Source organism: Pogona vitticeps, chromosome 3 (genome assembly GCF_051106095.1).
Source record: "Pogona vitticeps strain Pit_001003342236 chromosome 3, PviZW2.1, whole genome shotgun sequence".
Lineage (NCBI taxonomy): Eukaryota > Metazoa > Chordata > Lepidosauria > Squamata > Agamidae > Pogona > Pogona vitticeps.
The window spans coordinates 182,313,904-182,331,975 of record NC_135785.1 but is presented as its reverse complement, the minus strand read 5'-3'; the positions used below and the strand labels follow the sequence as shown (position 1 = coordinate 182,331,975).

The window sequence follows — 18,072 nt, the reverse complement described above, 5'->3', positions numbered from 1 at the left end:
TGTCGTGCCACCACCTCCTCTTTGGACCCTTGCCCGGCCTGGCTAATCAAAGCAGCCAGGCCGTTAACAACGGAATGGGCCACGGCTATTATAAATGGGTCTCTCCTTGAGGGCAGATTTCCATCTGCCCTGAAGGACACACTCATTAGGCCCATTAGGAAGAAACCTAGTTTGGCGGCGGACGAAATTGGCAACTACAGGCCCGTCGCCAATGTTTCCTTCCTTAGCAAGGTAGTCGAGAGGGTGGTGGCCGACCAGCTTCAGGCGCTCTTGGAAGAAACAGATGCCCTGGATCCATTCCAGTCGGGCTTCAGGCCGCGCCACGGCACAGAAACGGCTTTGGTCGCCCTGTGTGATGACCTACTGAGGGAGGCCGATAGGGGCAAAGTGTCCCTGTTGGTCCTCCTCGACATCTCAGCGGCCTTTGATACCATTGACCACGGTATCCTCCTGGGGAGGCTCTCCGAGTTGGGAATAGGTGGCCTGGCATTGTCCTGGCTCCGTTCCTTCTTGGAGGACCGTCCCCAGAGAGTTCAGCTTGGGGAGAGCGTCTCGGCCCCGTGGAGCCTCAATTGTGGGGTCCCACAGGGGTCGATTATCTCCCCAATGCTATTCAACATCTATATGAGGCCGCTGGGTGGGGTCATCAGGGGGTGTGGTGCTTCGTGTCACCAGTATGCGGACGACACGCAGCTCTACATCTCCTTTTTGCCAACCGCAGGAGAAGCCGTCCTGTGCCTCCAGCGCTGCCTGGGGACTATACTGGAATGGATGCAGGAGAACGGGCTTATGCTGAACCCGGACAAGACGGAAGTGCTGAGGGTGGGCCCCCCCACAGTCGGGGATTTGGGAAACTCCCTCTCTTTTGGGGGGGTGACTCTCCCTGCTAGGGATGGGGTACGCAGCTTGGGGATCCATCTGGACCCGGTGCTCTCCATGGAGTCACAGGTGGCATCGGTGGTCCGCACCGCCTTTTTTCACCTTAGGCGGATAGCCCAGCTGCGGCCCTACCTGGAAGTGGGGGCGCTCACCATCTTAGTACACGCGCTCGTAATCTCAAGATTAGACCACTGTAATGCGCTCTACGTGGGGCTTCCTTTGAGGCTGCTGCGGAAATTACAGGTGGTGCAGAATGCGGCGGCCAGATTACTTAGTGGAGTGAAAAAATTCCAACATATTTCGCCCACTCTGGCCGCATTGCATTGGCTGCCCATCAGGTTCCGCATCGACTTCAAAGTGCTAATGCTTACGTATAAAGCCCTAAACGGTTTAGGGCCTCGATACCTGGCGGAGCGCCTTCTCCCACCAAGTTCTACCCGGGTCACACGGGCGAGCCAGGAGGTGAGGCTGAGGAGCCTAACGCCGAGGGAGGCCCGGAAAGAGAAAACAAGAAATAGGGCCTTCTCGGCGGTGGCTCCTTGCCTGTGAAATAACTTACCTCCTGACATTCGTGGAGCTCCCTCGCTGGGCACTTTCAAGAATCTATTAAAGACCTGGATGTTTCGGCAGGCCTTCTCATAAGATTATTTTTGATTTTCTTATTTCTTTACTGTCTTTTTACTTTTACCTGTTTTGTAATTTGTTGTTTTATTTTTATTGTATTTTAACTTTGTTGTAAGCCGCCTAGAGTAGTCTTCGCGACTAGATAGGCGGGATATAAATAAAATAAATAATAATAATAATAATAATACTTGAACTTCATGAAAAGAAAAAAAAGGAGGGCTTGGTATTAAACATTTAGGCCTAAAACCAATGTGATAATAGTGGAGAAAAATGTTGTGCTAGTTCTGGATTTTTCCAGCTGTGCAAGCAATAATGACTTAGGCATGCAATTGCTTCCTAGGCTGGATTCCTCCCTTACACTTCATCTAAAACTAGATGTCCATAAGCAGAGCATCCACTGACTCAGATAACTACTTTGGTTCAAATTTTGAGATAATCTCTACCAGTGACTCATTATTGATGTCAGACAGCATGGGAGTGAACATGGAGCTTTACAGAAGGCACAACATAGTAAATGCCACAAGACAAATATCTTATTTTCAAAATTTCTGATTTGTCCAGGGAGCAGGGACAGTGGCTAGCAAGTTGGCTTTGTCTTCGACTAAACTAGAGCTTGACCAACAGTCCAGAACTCCGCCAGCATCCATCTGGTAAAAAGTATTGGACTTGTATCTTTGAACACAAGCTCTTTCTGATTCTAAATATCAGTGTATCTATTGATAGAGTTAACATGAAAGATCTTCACAGAGCTGCCAGTATAGTTGTGTTGCCTCTCTGAATAAGTTCAGAAACTTTTGACTGGTAAGAACATTCATGGAATTATGCAGGTGCTTTTGCTTTAAGTCTTGCTTTGCTTTGGAATTCTTGAAAAACATTATTCCTCTATTACTGTTCAGGGACGTTTGAACCAGAATCCAGAAAGCTGCGAAACAGGGTCTGTGAGCCTCTTGTGTGTTACCTGAAAAGAAATCCCCTTTTTTGGCCTGGCATGCTGCTTTTTAAAACATGGCTTTTAAAAGCATATTGAGATCTAGAGGGATCTGCTGTTTAAAGGAAGCATGGAAGTGAAATTTATTTGATTATAGGAAGCAAACCCAGCATTTGGAACCTGGCCATTCTGTACCCCCCACCTCCAAATAATTCTTACAGAATAATGCATATCTTATGTTTCTCCTTATCCTTTAGACACTTCAGAAGACTATTTTGACATCTGGGGAACCTGGCATTCAACTCTGAAAAGTGGTTCCAAAGATATAGGAATGTCAGGTATCGATCTTGTTGCTTTACTTGTGTTTCATAATCTGTTTACATTAAACTGCTACATTACTATAGTCTGCCAGCAGATGGCACTGACTAAATTCACAAGATCATCATGAGTCTGGTTTTCCTGTGTGGTATGTCAGTGGTGAGGAGTTGAATGTACCCTTTGCAGATGATTTTTTTAAAAGTGTTGATTTGGTGTCCTAGCAGGCTGCCACAGACTTATACCATGAGAGAGGCCACAGCATGGAAACACAGATCTCTCCATTGTTAAGAGACTGGTCAGCCCGATGAGGTGCTTTTGACTCTTTAATTAGGCAAGGGGCGGGAATAGCTTTTGTCGGACCATTAAGCTGATTTTAATGGCAGGCAAGAGAGAACACAAAAGAGGATTCCTGGCTCTTCTTGGAAGGGGTTTGTAATCCAAATATCAACAACAAAAAAAGCCTCATTGGCTTCACGATGGCATGGATTTATATCCATCCGTGTCCAGTAGAGGAAAAGCAAGGGTAAGAAAAAGCAAAACGGACCCATTTTAAATGAGGTGAGGGTAGGATCACGAGCTACTATATTCTGCATTCAATTGCTGCCCCTCTCAAATATTGCCTTTCTGAGGTTCTTCACCTTCCTCCATTCTTAATCTGAAAGCTGTCTTTGCTATCTAGCTGTCTCCATCTGCTCCTCCTCTTGTATTCCTGAAGAAAACACTACATAATTAAATGGTCTTTCACCCTGTTCCATTCTGGATGAAGTATTTAGCTTCTTAGGCAGGGAAAGTGTTGACTCAGAGAAGAGTTGATCTCTTGGCAGCTTGGAACAACCGTTTACTTTATTAGGACCCCATGAATCTGTTCAACATCGGACTTATGGGTAGGAACAGCAAACAATTCCAAAGAGCCTCAGTAACTACAGATTAACTCTCTGGTTGCAATCAAGCTACTATTTCTTGCTCTTAGCCTCATCTGTAACATAGGATACAAAGGGCTGTTACAAAGGTTATTGATGAATGAGAGGTGGGCTCAGATGTGATGCCAAATTTTACATTGATGCTGATTTACCAAAACTCATCTGTTCTGCTGCTCTCCTCACAAAATCTGATTCCCCCCGACTTCCATTTGATGACAAAATATAGTTTGCCATTATATTCAAACCAAAACTATCGATTACAAAAAAAATTCTGGTTTGTCTGCAAACAAGAATTGAAACAGATTTTGCACTGTTGGTTTGTGGACAGACAATGGTTTGTTCAATATATAGTTTGTTTGCCTCAGCTATAACAGCAAGCTGTGGTTCAAATATGTTGGCAAACAATTTGCAGCTCAATTAGAATGAAGAGTAGAAGTCAGAGATTATGAGAACAGTGGAGGGAAAGCATGCAAGTGGAGAGCTCACTCACAGAGCTCTACACCATTTGGAGTTACTTTTGAACTAATTAACATAATGCCGTTTTAAATCATGAGGTGAAGATGTGTTTAACAACTATTGTTACTCTTTTATAAAATACAAGTATTATGAATTAATTCCCCCCCTGTTAGCTTTTCAAGAGCAGTTTATTTTCCAGTATCTGGTTTGTCATCTTGGAGGTTCTTTTCAGCAATTACGACTGATAGCTTTTGATTGACAGATTTACAAAGGGCAACTCCAGAGAGACTGGGGATTTCTCCAATCAAATTGTCAGGGCCATCCAAACAATAGCACATGCCCTGGCTATGTTCAGCTTTCTGATAAACAATTTCTTTAGATGACCCTGAGTTTGGGAATTATAAGAGAGAGGAATTTCTTCCCACCTGTACTCTTCAGACCAAGTATCCCTTAATTTTAGAGTGTCTTTACAGTATTTTGTTTTCTGATATTTCAAACAGAAGTAGAGGGTGTTCCCCTTAGAAAGCTAAATCACTCTTCCCCACCTTGTGACAGGCCAAGATGTCTGGAGACTGGTGGAGTCTGACCTAGATAATCAGAATATTTGGAATGCTGTGTAAGGATTCCAAATGCTGGGTAAGCATTCCAAATCAAGGCACACCATTTTTGTGTATTTTCAGGGCTGACCCTGAGCACAGTAAAAAAATAAAAAAATAAAAAAACAAAGTCACCTGAGGACACAGATTTGGGGTGCTGTGGAAGAAGCAGAAAATCATTATTTAATTACTTTGCTATTGTATTTTTACTGACAAGAGGGGGGTGATTCTGGGATTTTCTGTTTCATGGGTCAGAATAATTTAGCTTTAGACCCTGCGGATACTTAATGTCAGTAGAGATTTCCATTGCTACTCTGCCTCAAGCAGCAGAATGGCGTTGACCAGCCATGGCTATTTTGTTCTAGAGTAACGTGCGCAGAATCATAGTGGCAAACAGCAGAGAGATCTTGACATCTGAGTGCCTGTATTTTGCTGCAGTTAAAACAGACATGCAGGACTCATGATTGCTTCTCATTTTGTGTGGTCCTGTAGGATCCCATGGAGACCTCTGTGAGAGCAGCTTGCTGCGGACAGGACTGTGCTCTCTTTCCCAAGGAAACCTGTCCCTGCCTTCTCCGCAGTGGCTGGGAAACCGTAGAGAAGTAGACAATGGAAAGCAACTCATTCGAAGGAGTCAGACTACAGCTGCCCTTCCGGAATGCCGGTCTCATCCCCCACTTTCTCGGGTCTGCAGCACCCCACAAATGGAAGTGGGAAGAAGGAATTCCAACCAGACTAACTCGGAGCAGCCTTTGCCTGTGAGAAACACAGAGCCTCTTGTGGAGCATGACTCGGACCCCGCTGGTTTGCACAGCGCAGAAAAATCATTGAGGCAGGCCGAAATGCTTCGGAAAGACCGGCCGCCACCCCCTTATCCGGACAAAGCCAAGCCAAGTTCCATCTCCTCTTTCCAGCCCACAGTCTCATCAGCAGAACATCCACTGTGGAGACTGCGGAGGCCAGAATCCCGTCCTGGGGTTGTAGGTGCAAGAGTAATGACTCAAGTGCCTGAACAGTCTGCCCTGGGTGAGGAGCAGCCGGAAGAATCAGAAAAGAAGGGCTCCCTTCCAGACAGCAGGCAGAACAGTAAACATTTGTCTGAGCCAGACTGGTATGACTGGCAAAGGGATCGGTGGCAAATCTGGGAGATTTTATCACCTGACAATCCAGATTCTCTCCCAGAAACATTAGTATGAGTGGAGATCCCAGCAGTGGCCAGGCTGTTCTCGACAGGGCAAGGAATGGTCATGGCGGACTGGATTCCAGATTTGTTTTATACTAAGCAAGTGTCTTTTTTTTTTTAAACTATGACAGCAACAACAACTATGTTCACTTTATAAAGAATTTTAATAGCACTGTAAAACGTATGAATATCTTTTTCTGGTTTTGTAATCATTATAAGAAGGGAAAACGAGATGACAACTCCCATTCCTAAACACTCTGTAAAATATAAGCTGCGTGTACGGTAAAAACTACAGGCTTGATGTTGCTAAGATGTATTTATGTATCTGCCATTCAGATGATTGTATATTATGCAAAAAGTTCTCCTTTTTTTGTACTATGTATCGTGTTCAAAGGCAGGAGGCAAACAACCTTGACTGCTTTGTGCAAGGGGGGGGGGAGAAATATTTTATTCATTGCACTTAGTACTTACTATCAAGAGATGCTTTGAAGCTCTCTTGAAAGTGCACAAGCTGGTTTCTGTGCTTTTTAAATAACCTTTTTGTGGGAGACATATATTTTCACTGACTACAAAAAACACTAATGTGGAATGGAAACATTAAAAGCCATATATTTTATAGTGGGTAATTTAGAGGGGGAAGTGTCTACCTTGTTATTTGCTTGCAGGAAAAAAATTAAAATTTAATGCAATATGGTAAAATAGAGATATATTTAAAACTCTGTTAGAAAACAATTTCAGTTAATCTTTCAGCAGCAGGGCTGTGCATCAGTCATATAGAAAACCCAAAGATATTTCTGCCCATTTTAGATCCATTGCAATTTTATATACAATGCATAATATATATTTAAAAATCATAACTTAAAAGCCAACTGGAACCCAAATGGTTGACTAAAATAAATAATTCCCTTTCTTTTTAAAAAAATACAACACAGGTTTCAGTATTAAGGCCCTGTCATAGATTAAATGACTAGTATTTGTAGGATTCCACATACAGATTCCAGACTCAATGCAATTGTTTTAGATCCAAATCATGTCAAAAATTTTATGTTGTATTTGTTCATTGTTGGTGTTCTGCGCAAGTCCTTGCTAAACTGCAAAAATGTGTGGAGCCAGAAGGTGGCAATATATTGCCATTTTATGGGTTTCTTTCCCCAGTTAAAAAGGAAAAGCTCTGCTTCTAATGTTCTTATAAATACACTTGCCTTAATTTTAGTGAAGTTAAAGACTTATCCAGTGATGTCTTTAAGTTATATCTTGTGACACAAAGATGGAATAAAATCTACCAGAAAAGAATTTGTGTTCATGTATTGATTAGTGTTGAAAAAGGCCATGAGCCTCCAAGTGAAGCTAACAGGTTGCCAGATAGATCAGGGGGCCAGAGGGGAAGTTGCACATGCAGGCGGCAGCTGGAGAGGGACGCCATGTATACATGTTTTCTGTGCTCATGATAGAAGCCTTTGAAATAAATTGGAAGAGTTAGACTGCTTGATTTTAACAGAGACCATGTGTACCGAGAGGATAATAGAAGCTTAGTGGAATGGAAGGAACCCACAGGATATGGTCATTTCTGGTTTGAAACTCAACTTTAAATGTCAAAGATGGCACAGTCTCCGACAAACCAAAATAATTACAAGAGGTAGTCTCATCTTAAGCATTGCTCTGGGTTAGCTGACAGGGCCTCAAATGTGATTTACTACTAGGGACATGTTATCATTACCCCTTCATGGATTGCTGCCTTGTCGTGGCAAAGGGGCTTAAGTAATTCAGAGAAGCTATGGGCTATGCCATGCAGGGACACCCAAGATGGACAGGTCATAGTGGAGAGTTCTGACTAAATGCGATCCACCTGGAGCAGGATTTGGCAAGCCACTCCAGTATCTTTGCCAAGAACACTCCATGGACAGAAACAAAAGGGTAAAAGATATGATGCTGGAAGATGAGCCCCTCAAGTCAGAATACATCCAACATGCTACTGAGGAAGAGTGGAGGACAAGGACAAGTAGCTCCAGAGCTAATGAAGTGGTTGGGCCAAAGCCGAAAGGACACTCAGCTGCGGACATGCCTGGAAGTGAAAGGAAAGTCCAATGCTGTAAAGAAAAATACTGCATAGGAACCTGGATCTATGAATCTTGGTAAGCTGGATGTGGTCAAACAGGAGATGGCAAGAATAAACATTGACATCCTGGGCATCAGTGAACTAAAATGGACAGAACTGGGTGAATTCAATTCAGACAATTATCTACTATTGTGGGCAAGAATCCTGTAGAAGAAATGGAGTAGCCCTCATAGTCAACAAAAGAGTGGGAAAAGCTGTACTGGGATATAAACTCAAAAATGATAAAATGATTTCAATACGAATCCAAGGCAGACCTTTCAGCATAGCAATAATCCAAGTTTATGCACCAACCACCAATGCTGAAGAGGCAGAAATTGACCAATTTTATGAAGACTTACAACACCTTCTAGAACTGACACCAAAGAAAGATGTTCTTCTTATTTGACCTTGGAATTCAAAACAAAGCAGGTCAAAGGCTAATAAAGTTTTGTCAAGAGAACAAGCTGGTCATCACAAACACTCTTTTCCAACAACACAAGAGGCGACTCTACACATGGACATTACCAGATGGGCAATATCGAAATCAGATTGATTATGTTCTCTGCAGCCAAAGATGGAGAAGCTCTATACGGTCAGCAGAAACAAGACCTGGAGCTGATTGTGGCTCTGATCATCAGCTTCTTATAGCAGAACTCAAGCTTAAACTGAAGAAAGTAGGAAAAACCACTGGACTAGTCAGGTATAATCTAAACCAAATCCCTTATAAATACACAGTGGAAGTGAAGAACAGACTTAAGGAACTCGATTTGGTGGACAAAGTGCCTGAAGAACTATGGATGGAGGCTTGTAACATTGTACAGGAGGCAGCAAGAACAACCATCCCAAAGAGCCTCATGGCGCAGTGGTTAAAACGCTGTACTGCAGCTACAACTGTGCTCACGACCTGGGGTTCAAATCCTAGGTAGCCGGCTCAAGGTTGACTCAGCCTTCTATCCTTCCGAGGTCGGTAAAATGAGTACCCAGCTTGCTGGGGGGGCAATGTGTAGCCTGTATAATTGTAAACCGCCCGGAGAGTGCTTGTAGCGCTATGGGGCGGTATATGTCCAATAAATAAATAATAAGAAAGAAAGAAAGAAAAGGAAATGCAAAGTGGCTGTCTAACGAGGCCTTACAAATAGCAGAGAGAAGAGAAGGGAAACAAAATGCAAAGGAGACAGGAAAAGTTACAGAAAATTGAATGCTGACTTCCAAAGAATAGCAAGGAGAGACAAGAGGGCCTTCTTAAATGAACAGTGCAAAGAAATAAATTGGTGCCTCGCACAGCAATCACTCCGTATAGTGATGAAATCGCTTTGTGATGGACTTTTTGCCATCGCAAGAGCGATCGTTTTGCGATGGTCCCTATGGGGAAAATTCGCTTTGCGATGATCGCAGGGAAGCGATCATCACAAAGGCCCAATTTTCAGCCAGCTGATCGGCGGTTCCAAAATGGCTGCTGGGTAAACCAAATGGCCACCTGCTGTTTTGCCTCGCTTTAGAGGCACTGAAAATGGCCGCCGCAATGGAGGATTTTCGCATAAGGTTAGTTTTTAAGCCCATAGGAACGCATTAAACGCATTTTAATACGTTTCTCTGGGCTTTTTAAAATCGCTTAGCAGTGATTTTTGCTCCAGTGATTAACATCGCTAAGCGAGGCACCACTGTAGAGGAAAATAATAGAAAGGGAAAAACCAGAGATCTGCTTAAGAAAATTGAAGATCTTAAAGGAACATTTTGTGCAAAGATGGATAGGAAAAAGGACAAAAATGGGAGGGACCTCAGAGAAGCAGAAGATATCAAGAAGAGGTGGCAAGAATACACAGAGGAATTAAACCAGAAAGATCTGGATGTCCCCAACAACCCAGATACTGTAGTGTGGTTGCTGACCTTGAGCCAGACATCCTGGAGAGTGAAGTCAAGTGGGCCTTAGAAAGCCTGGCTAACAACAAGGCCAGTGGAGGTGATGGCATTCCAGTTGAACTATTTAAAATCTTAAAAGATGACACTGTTAAGGTGCTACACTCAATATGCCAGCAAGTTTGGAAAACACAGTAGTGGCCAGAGGTTTGGAAAAGATCAGTCCACATCCCAATCCCAAAGAAGGGCACTGCCAAAGAATGCTCCAACTACCATACAATTGCACTCATTTCACATGCTAGCAAGGTTATGCTCAAAGTCCTACAAGGTAGGCTTCAGCAGTATGTGGACCAAGAACTCCCAGAAGTACAAGCTAGATTTCGAAGGGGCAGAGGAACTAGAGACCAAATTGCTAACATGCACTGGATTATGGAGAAAGCCTGAGGGTTCCAGAAAAACATCTACTTCTGCTTCATTGACTATGCAAAAGCCTTTGACTGTGTGGACCACAGCAAACTATGGCAAGTTCTTAAAGAAATAGGAGTGTCTGACCACCTTATCTATCTCCTGAGAAATCTATATGTGGGACAGGAAGCAACAGTGAGAACTGGATATGGAACAACTAATTGGTTCAAAATTGGTAAAGGAGTACGACAAGGCTATATATTGTCTCCCTGCTTATTTAACTTATATGCAGGATACGTCACGCGAAAGGCTGGACTGCATGAATCCCAAACCAAAATTAAGATTGCAGGAAGAAATATCAACAACCTCAGATATGCAGATGATACCACTCTGATGGTAGAAATTGAGGAGTACTTAAAGAACCTCTTAATGAGGGTGAAAGAGGAGAGTGCCAAAATGATCTGAATATAAAAACAACAACAACAAAAAAACACTATCATCATGGCCACTCGTCCCATCACCTCCTGGCAAATCGAAGGGGACGATATGGAGGTAGTGACAGATTTTACTTTCCTGGGCTCCATGATCACTGCAGATGGAGACAACAGCCATGAAATTAAAATACGCCTGCTTCTTGGGAAGAAAGCAATGACACACCTAGACAGCATTTTAAAAAGCAGAGACATCACCTTGCCAATAAAGGTCAGCATAGTCAAAGCTATGGTTTTTCCAGTAGCAATGTATGGAAGTGAAAGCTGGACCACAAAGAAGGCTGACCCGCCGAAGAATTGATGCCTTTGAACTGTGGTGCTGGAGGAGACTCTTAAGAATCCCCTGGACTGCAAGGAGAACAAACCTATCCATTCTGAAGGAAATCAACCCTGAGTGCTCCCTGGAAGGACAGATCTTGAAGCTGAGGCTCCAATACATTGGCCATCTCATGAGAAGAGAGGACTCCCTGGAAAAGCCCCTGATGTGTTAAGTCAAGAGGAGAAGGGGACGACAGAGGATGAGATGGTTGGACAGTGTCACTGAAGCTACCAACATGAATTTGACCAAACTCTGGGAGGCAGTGGAAGACAGGAGGGCCTGGCATGCTCTGGTCCATGGGGTCACGAAGAGTTGGACACAACTTAATGGCTAAAAAACAACATGTCATCATTCTCCACATTCAAGCACTCAGGGTCTGAAATTATATCAGGTGAATGGGAGTAGCAGCAACTGATGACCACTGGTGAAAAGTTCGATTTTGGATACAGTTTACTTTCCCATAATGTGTGCAAGTTATATGCAGTCCCATTTCACAAAATGAATTCTTCAGTTGGTGTGTAAGAATAAATTACTGCAAACCATCCACAAATGATGGCCTCCACAGTATTTTGGGGTTTTTTTCTACTTGTGTACTAGAACACTGGTTAAATACTGCAAAACCAAAACAAACATACATACACAGAGAGAGAACTGCATTAAGTTTCTTTCTTTTTCTTTTTCTTTTTTCTTTTCTTTTTTTTTTTTTTGGTAACTGGCAGTGCAACAGCATATGTGTATATTTTTGTAAGCAAATACAGAAAACATATTGATTACAATTATAAACACAGCATCAACAAGATTTTCAGTCTGTCAGTCTTCATCAGGAGAGCTGAGAGGGGGACAGAGATGGACTAAAATCTGTTGCAAGCTGGGGCATATTCTATTTCCAAATTTAATTTTAGAAGCCCTCTTCCTTACAAGCCAAGATCAGATGGAATGAAGTCCAGAGTCATATGAACCAAAAGAATGGTGGAATAACAAAATGAGAGAAATGTGTTCACCTGTACGTAGTGAAAAGCAGATTCCCAAACCCTTTGTAGGCTTGGAGGAAAGTGAAGGGTTTGCTCCCTCCTTGTTTGTACCCTAAGGAGCTACTCAAATTCATCCCTTGCCTCAAAAACAGATGCCTCAGTTTTGGTGCTTTGGAAACTGAGGCTGCAATTCTATTGTGCATACCCCAAAGACAGTCCAGTGGAACTTGCCTCTGCATAAAGAAGTATATGATTTCACTGTAAGAACTTTATTGTAAACAGCAGGATGGAAAAGGGACTGTGTTCCCCAGAATACAAAGCCCCCAGAGCAGATTTTGAGAAGATCCCAGGAGTTGCAGGGATGAAGGGGGGGGGGGATCTGCTCTTGGGATACTGGTTCTCACCTGTGGGGCTTGCTAGATAAATACTATCTCATTTCCCTCTTTTCATGTTTTGTTTCCTCTTTCCCCCTCTCTTTTTCTTTTGTTGGATCTGTTCATCTCTCCCACTGCCCAACATGGAAACAGGGCTTACCATTTGTCCTTCCACGTGCTTGTTGTTGTTGTTGTTGTTCCTGGCATTGGCAAAATGGTGCAATCATTTTTGCACTATTTGAAAAATGGTGCAGAAGAATATGATTCTCACCGTTGTGCATTCCAAGTTTAATAGGTACATGTTGGAAGATACAAGCAGTCAGTGCTCGCAGATTTAAGAAACCAAGAAAACATCATTAGGCCTGGAGAGCATTTTGTCATGCAGAAGTTAATACATACAGTGCCCTGCCAGACTGATCCATGAAGGGAAAACATTGTGTTAATTTAATAAGCAAGAGATGGGGAGAGAAGAAAAAGAAATACAGATTTTTTAAAAAAGAGAAAACTGATAATGAAAGCCCAACCTGAAACATTCCCGAGCAGTAGAGGAAAATGATGCAGGTGACAATCTGACAATCTGCTAAAGCTTTTTTCATTCACAGTAATTTTTTTTTAAAAAAGTCTCCCAACCTTTTAAAATCACCTTTTGGGGGTGAGGATGGATTTAATAATGTACTGTCAAAATTTGAGGTCAATCACTGTATAGAAAAGGCTAGAGATATCAGAGAAGTTTGCGTGGATTTGTTTTTGTTTTCCTCAAATTTCCCTCTTACTGAAGGCATATCAACCCAGAGCTGCAAATGCCCCAAATAGAGGCCAGCTGCGAGGGCCTTGGGGGTCCTCTGCCCCAGAAGCAGGGGGCTCCTCTTGTTAACGCGTTGCAATGGATAACCGGAGGGTGTGCCAATATATGTGTCAGTTCACAGTGCAAAACACTGTGTATCATGGAATACTTAATGCATGCGAAATAGTTTTTCCTTCCCTCTGGACAGTGGATGGGACACAGCTGGACTGAATTTGTGTAAAGCAGCCCTCTGCAACCTTGTTCCTCCCAATATCTTTGCCTGCAATCCCCAGCATTTCTTGGCATTGGTCATGCTGGACAGGTTAATGCAGCAATGGGGGAATGTCTAACCTCTTGACAGTGTAGGATTACAACTCCCATCAGCCCTAACCATTCACCATGTTGGTTAGGGCTGCTGGGACTCTCAGTCCAACATGCGGAGGACTATCCTCTCCCTGGCCCCAAAGTCCAAAAACTCTCTGGAAGTTGCTATCTTCGTGAAGACAGAGGTAAGAGGTGAGTTAGAACGAGAGAAGATTGCTGTAAGGGATGAATTGTTGCCACCTGTATTAGGAAGATGGTGTGTGAACCAGGACTGTTGCACATTAAAATTTACTCAGCCTCTAATGTCTGGATCCCCACAGTCAATAAGGATTGAGGACAGCCACTCCTTGTTTCACAGGAGACGTCTTTTATTGGATTAAATTCATTAATTACATTAGCTCTGCACAAGAAATCCACAGGATTTTATTGAGAAAATCCTCACTGCATGTTAGATGAGGTCCAAAGGTAGAGGAACCCACCTTATCGCAACTCTGCCAGGCTTGCCCCAGCTAGGCACAAAAGAGGAAGGAATGCCATCCCCCCTCCTCCACTTTTGAGTTCCATACTTTAACTTAAAGATTCCGCTCATGTTCGTTTCTCCCCGTTTCCTGTCAGAATGGGAGACATGTGGGTCTTGGATTTTGGCCCCAACTGACATCACGGCTCTGTCAAAAGCCTACTGAACAAAGCTCACTGCAGTTTCTGTGGTGACTGGTGGCAGGCAGGAGGCAGGGATTATGAGGCCTGTTTTCCCCTTCTCACCAGAGATCCTGCTTCCAGAGACCATCTAAGATTTCAGCATAAACACATCAAATGTTTGTGTTCTATAGGAAATGTCAAGCATCTGAAATACACGAGATGGTGTTAACAGGCCCAAACAATGGCATTTAGCATGCCGTTGCTTTGAAGTCAGCTGGGTGTCAGAGTACTCTTTGCATTCCACTCTAAAAATGTGCTGAGTGCATGGGAAACTATTGAGTTTACATGATCTTTGTCATATTTCTGTAATCAAAAAGGATATTTCTGCAAAGAGGGACTGTTAGAACTAAAACACTGTGTGCACATCATGCTGGAAAAATTTCCCATAAAGTCACTAGAGGGCTGTCTAAGCTTGCAATACGATAAATGCCAGTGTCCCTATTTTCAAAACTAAGGGATGATGATGAACTGAAATACTACATCAAGAGAAAATAAACTGCCTAGACAATTATTGCACCATTAGAAAACTGCTAGACCAGCCTTACAGAACTATCCTGTGAGGTTAAAAGATATGGATGTATACTCAAGATTGCTTGCAGATTAGGTTTTCCTGGAAGCATTAATTCAAGGTTAAAAGATTCAACATTCTGTGTGTATCATTAGCTAGTGTGTTCCTAAAGATTCAGCGACTCTCTGGCAAGAGGAAAAGATCATAGCAATCATTAGAGGTAGATTTCAGGGCTTTTAGCTGGTATATCTTGTGGGATGGAACATCCAGGAGCTGTGAGTTTGAATCCTCATTGGGAGAGGGGCCAGCCAGTATTACCTGGAGCATGTGTGGTTGATCCAGACATGTGCCCTACTATCTGTGCAACCTTGAGCTAGCTGTACAGCTTTGAGATACTACCAGAAAAAGGGACTGATAAAGCACTTCTGAGTATTATATGTCTAGAAAACCCTGGGAGGGTCACCCGAAGTCAGAATAAACTTGATAGCAACAACTATTATTTTTCCATGACTGTGTGGGTATAAGAGGACTATAAATGTCTATATGTAAGGCTACCCTTGAAGTCACTATGGAAACTTCAGCAGGTCCAAAACGCAGCTACCAGACTGATCTGACCAGCAGATATGAGCACATATCCCCAGTCTTGGCATATCTCCATTGGCTTCCTGTTAGTTTCTGTGACCAATTCAAGGTGCTGGTCATGACCCATACAGCCTTTTAGCAGTCTAGGACCTCAATACCTCTTGGAACATCTCTAACCAACCCACCGCATCATCACAGTCCTTGGTATCAAAAATGGTGACACCTAAAGAGGCTAAAAGTTCAAACAACATTAACTGCACTTTCTCAGTTGTGGCTCCTTCTCCCTGGAACAAGCCTCCTACAGAGGTTCATCAGGCGCCATACCTGTCCGTTTTTAGGAAACTGATAAAAACAGAAAGATCTAAAGCTGACTTTTATTTGTGCTTTTAACCATTGACCTGAAATGCCCAAATCTGTTTTAAAATTGTTGTTTCTATTTCAATGCAGGTTTTTTTTTAAACCCTGGTGTCAGGGTTTTGTTGTATTTATTGTAATTTTATACCATTGGTTTTAATTATGATTTGATGTGTTGTTAAACCACCCAGAGACTATTTGCAGTAATGGTGTGATATACAAGTAGAAATAAATAAAATCAAATAAATGGATACCAGTGATATTTTTTGTTAGGTTTGGTAGGGAAGAACTGTCAGAGTGCCCGGTGCTTTAGTGATAGTGCTTCATATTTCTATAGGGTTGTAAGACCTTCAGTTGTATGTTTTGGAAGACAACAGGTACGAAGAAAGAGAGACCATGGCGGGGGGGGGGGGGGGCAGATGTTAGAGACTGTCTTGACAATTCAGTAAAAGAGAGGTGACTTGAAAGGAGACATCAGTGCCTGACTGGGGATAGGCTGGATATTCTTTGCCCTTTCCCTGGGGTGGAATTAGCACTAGTGCTCTTTGCCTTGTAGCCTGGGGATGCGCAGACGGTAAACCTGTTGAAACTTGAATCTACATGGTTTGGGTATAGAACCTCACGATCCACCCTCCAGAGCCAGATGGAAGAGCCACAGATCTGGAATGAAATGGCAGCGACCCTCTGAACACATTATAAGCTGCAGGATTAGTTTTCTGTAACAGAACTAAATTGAACTTAAATGCTTTTCCGGGTGACCCCCCCCCCAAGGTCTCTTAATTTCAGCAAGCCTAATTTAGATGCCGTTGTTCAAAACTGACAGTCAGAAACCTTTCCCAATCTATTGTACATCATCTATTACTAAATTCCTATTTTATCTTCCCATTCCAGCTCAGGCCACTGAAAGGGAGTAATTCACTTGCTCTACAGTCATGTGGTAACTGATGAAGCCAAGTGGTTCCACAAGGCTCTTCCATTTAGCGTTAGGGGCAAGATGGTGATGCACCTCCATTTTCAAAGCTATGCCAGATTGCTCTAGTTAAGACAGTTAAGACAAGAGAGCAGAGGAGTGTACTCCTGTTTTAGGTCTCCAGTATTTTAAAGACCTCAATATGTTTCAGCAGAAAGAAAATATAGCTTGTGTAGTTAAGATATCAGGTCTCTCAGGGAATAGAAAGGGCTTTGGATCCAGGAGATCCAAAGCCAAACCTGAAAGGGCAATACATTAATTAACTCATTAATAACATTTATATTATTACTTTTTGATGATCTGGAACTAATAATATGCAGTTGGATGACAGAAGCGAGCATTTCAGGCTGGCTGGCTGCTCTCGCTATGCAACGGAGAAGGCTGTCCTACCCACATTATTGAACAAGGCGGTAGCTGCCAATCTGATCAACTTCTGTTGGGAACTATTCTCCTCTCATAGCTTCTTGGGAAACCGGTCACAGAAAGATGGGAAGAGTTCCTAAATATAATGTAGGCTTCAATTAGAAGTTGTTGTTCTGCTTCCATTAAAAATGGATGCATCTGTGTGTGTTGGGTGGCTTTATTATATTGCTTCTGGAGGGGGGAAATCCCAAACAGCTGTTTGCATTCACACCAAAGCGTAATCACTGACTTGTTGCTGTGAAGCCAGATAACTAAGCAGATCCTCAATTTAGCCACGCAGACAAATTGATTAGGAAAGTTGGAACAGAGAGAGTAAACAGATTTTGGCATGGCAACAACTCCTTGCAATGCAATGTCTCTGGAAAGCTCTTGGTGAGAACAGCCATTCTCTGCCCCCACCCCCTTATCTGTCAGTTACCTTGCTGCTCTAAAGCTATTCATGCCTAGAGGCAAAAGGAAATTCTTAGAGTGATGAACTGTTCCCTTGAAACACTCCCAGCCAGAGGCTTATAAAGAAAGCTTGGTCTGTAGGGTTTTCAGAAACAAAATAAAACAGCATTGGCTAGGATTCAGGGCAAAAGCAAAGGGATATCTCATTTCTTTAAACTTTAAAGGCACGTAGTAGTATAGCTTCTCTCAACCACCTTCCATGGCTTTTTCTTGATACCTACAAATTAAGGGAGTTCCTTAGAGCAAAAGTCACCAAACCTTTAGCAAGGGGATGGGTTTAACCGGCTGCCCTTTTACTATTTTATATGCCCTGCAAAATATGCTGTTGGCTTCAGTGCTAAAGTCTTCTTATTCATGTCATCTCTTTCCATTTCCTTTGAGAGCAGATTCATTATCAATTTCCTTGTAACTACAAGAAGAGGTTTTCCTACAAAGGAAAATGAGTCTTCTCCTGGGTACCAAAGAGCCAGTGGGGTGCAGTGCATAGCATGTTGGACCAAGACTCAGGAGACCCAGGTTCAAATTCATGGTCAGCCATGGAAACGTTTTAGAATATAACAAG

At 42.9% G+C, this 18,072-nt stretch overlaps 1 protein-coding gene across 6 annotated transcripts in view; it reads left to right on the top strand.

The window, feature by feature from the left end:
- The window catches only part of ARHGAP6 (Rho GTPase activating protein 6), a 253,727-nt gene extending 246,530 nt beyond the window's left edge, over positions 1–7,197 (top strand). For all 6 annotated transcript variants that reach the window (XM_020786749.3, XM_072994371.2, XM_020786748.3 and 3 more), the window contains 2 exons: positions 2,689–2,769; positions 5,214–7,197. In XM_020786749.3, coding sequence (XP_020642408.3) covers positions 2,689–2,769; positions 5,214–5,917 — 785 coding nt within the window. In that variant the 3' untranslated portion in view covers positions 5,918–7,197. The remainder of the gene's footprint in view (positions 1–2,688; positions 2,770–5,213) is intronic.
- Positions 7,198–18,072: the final 10,875 nt, after the last annotated feature.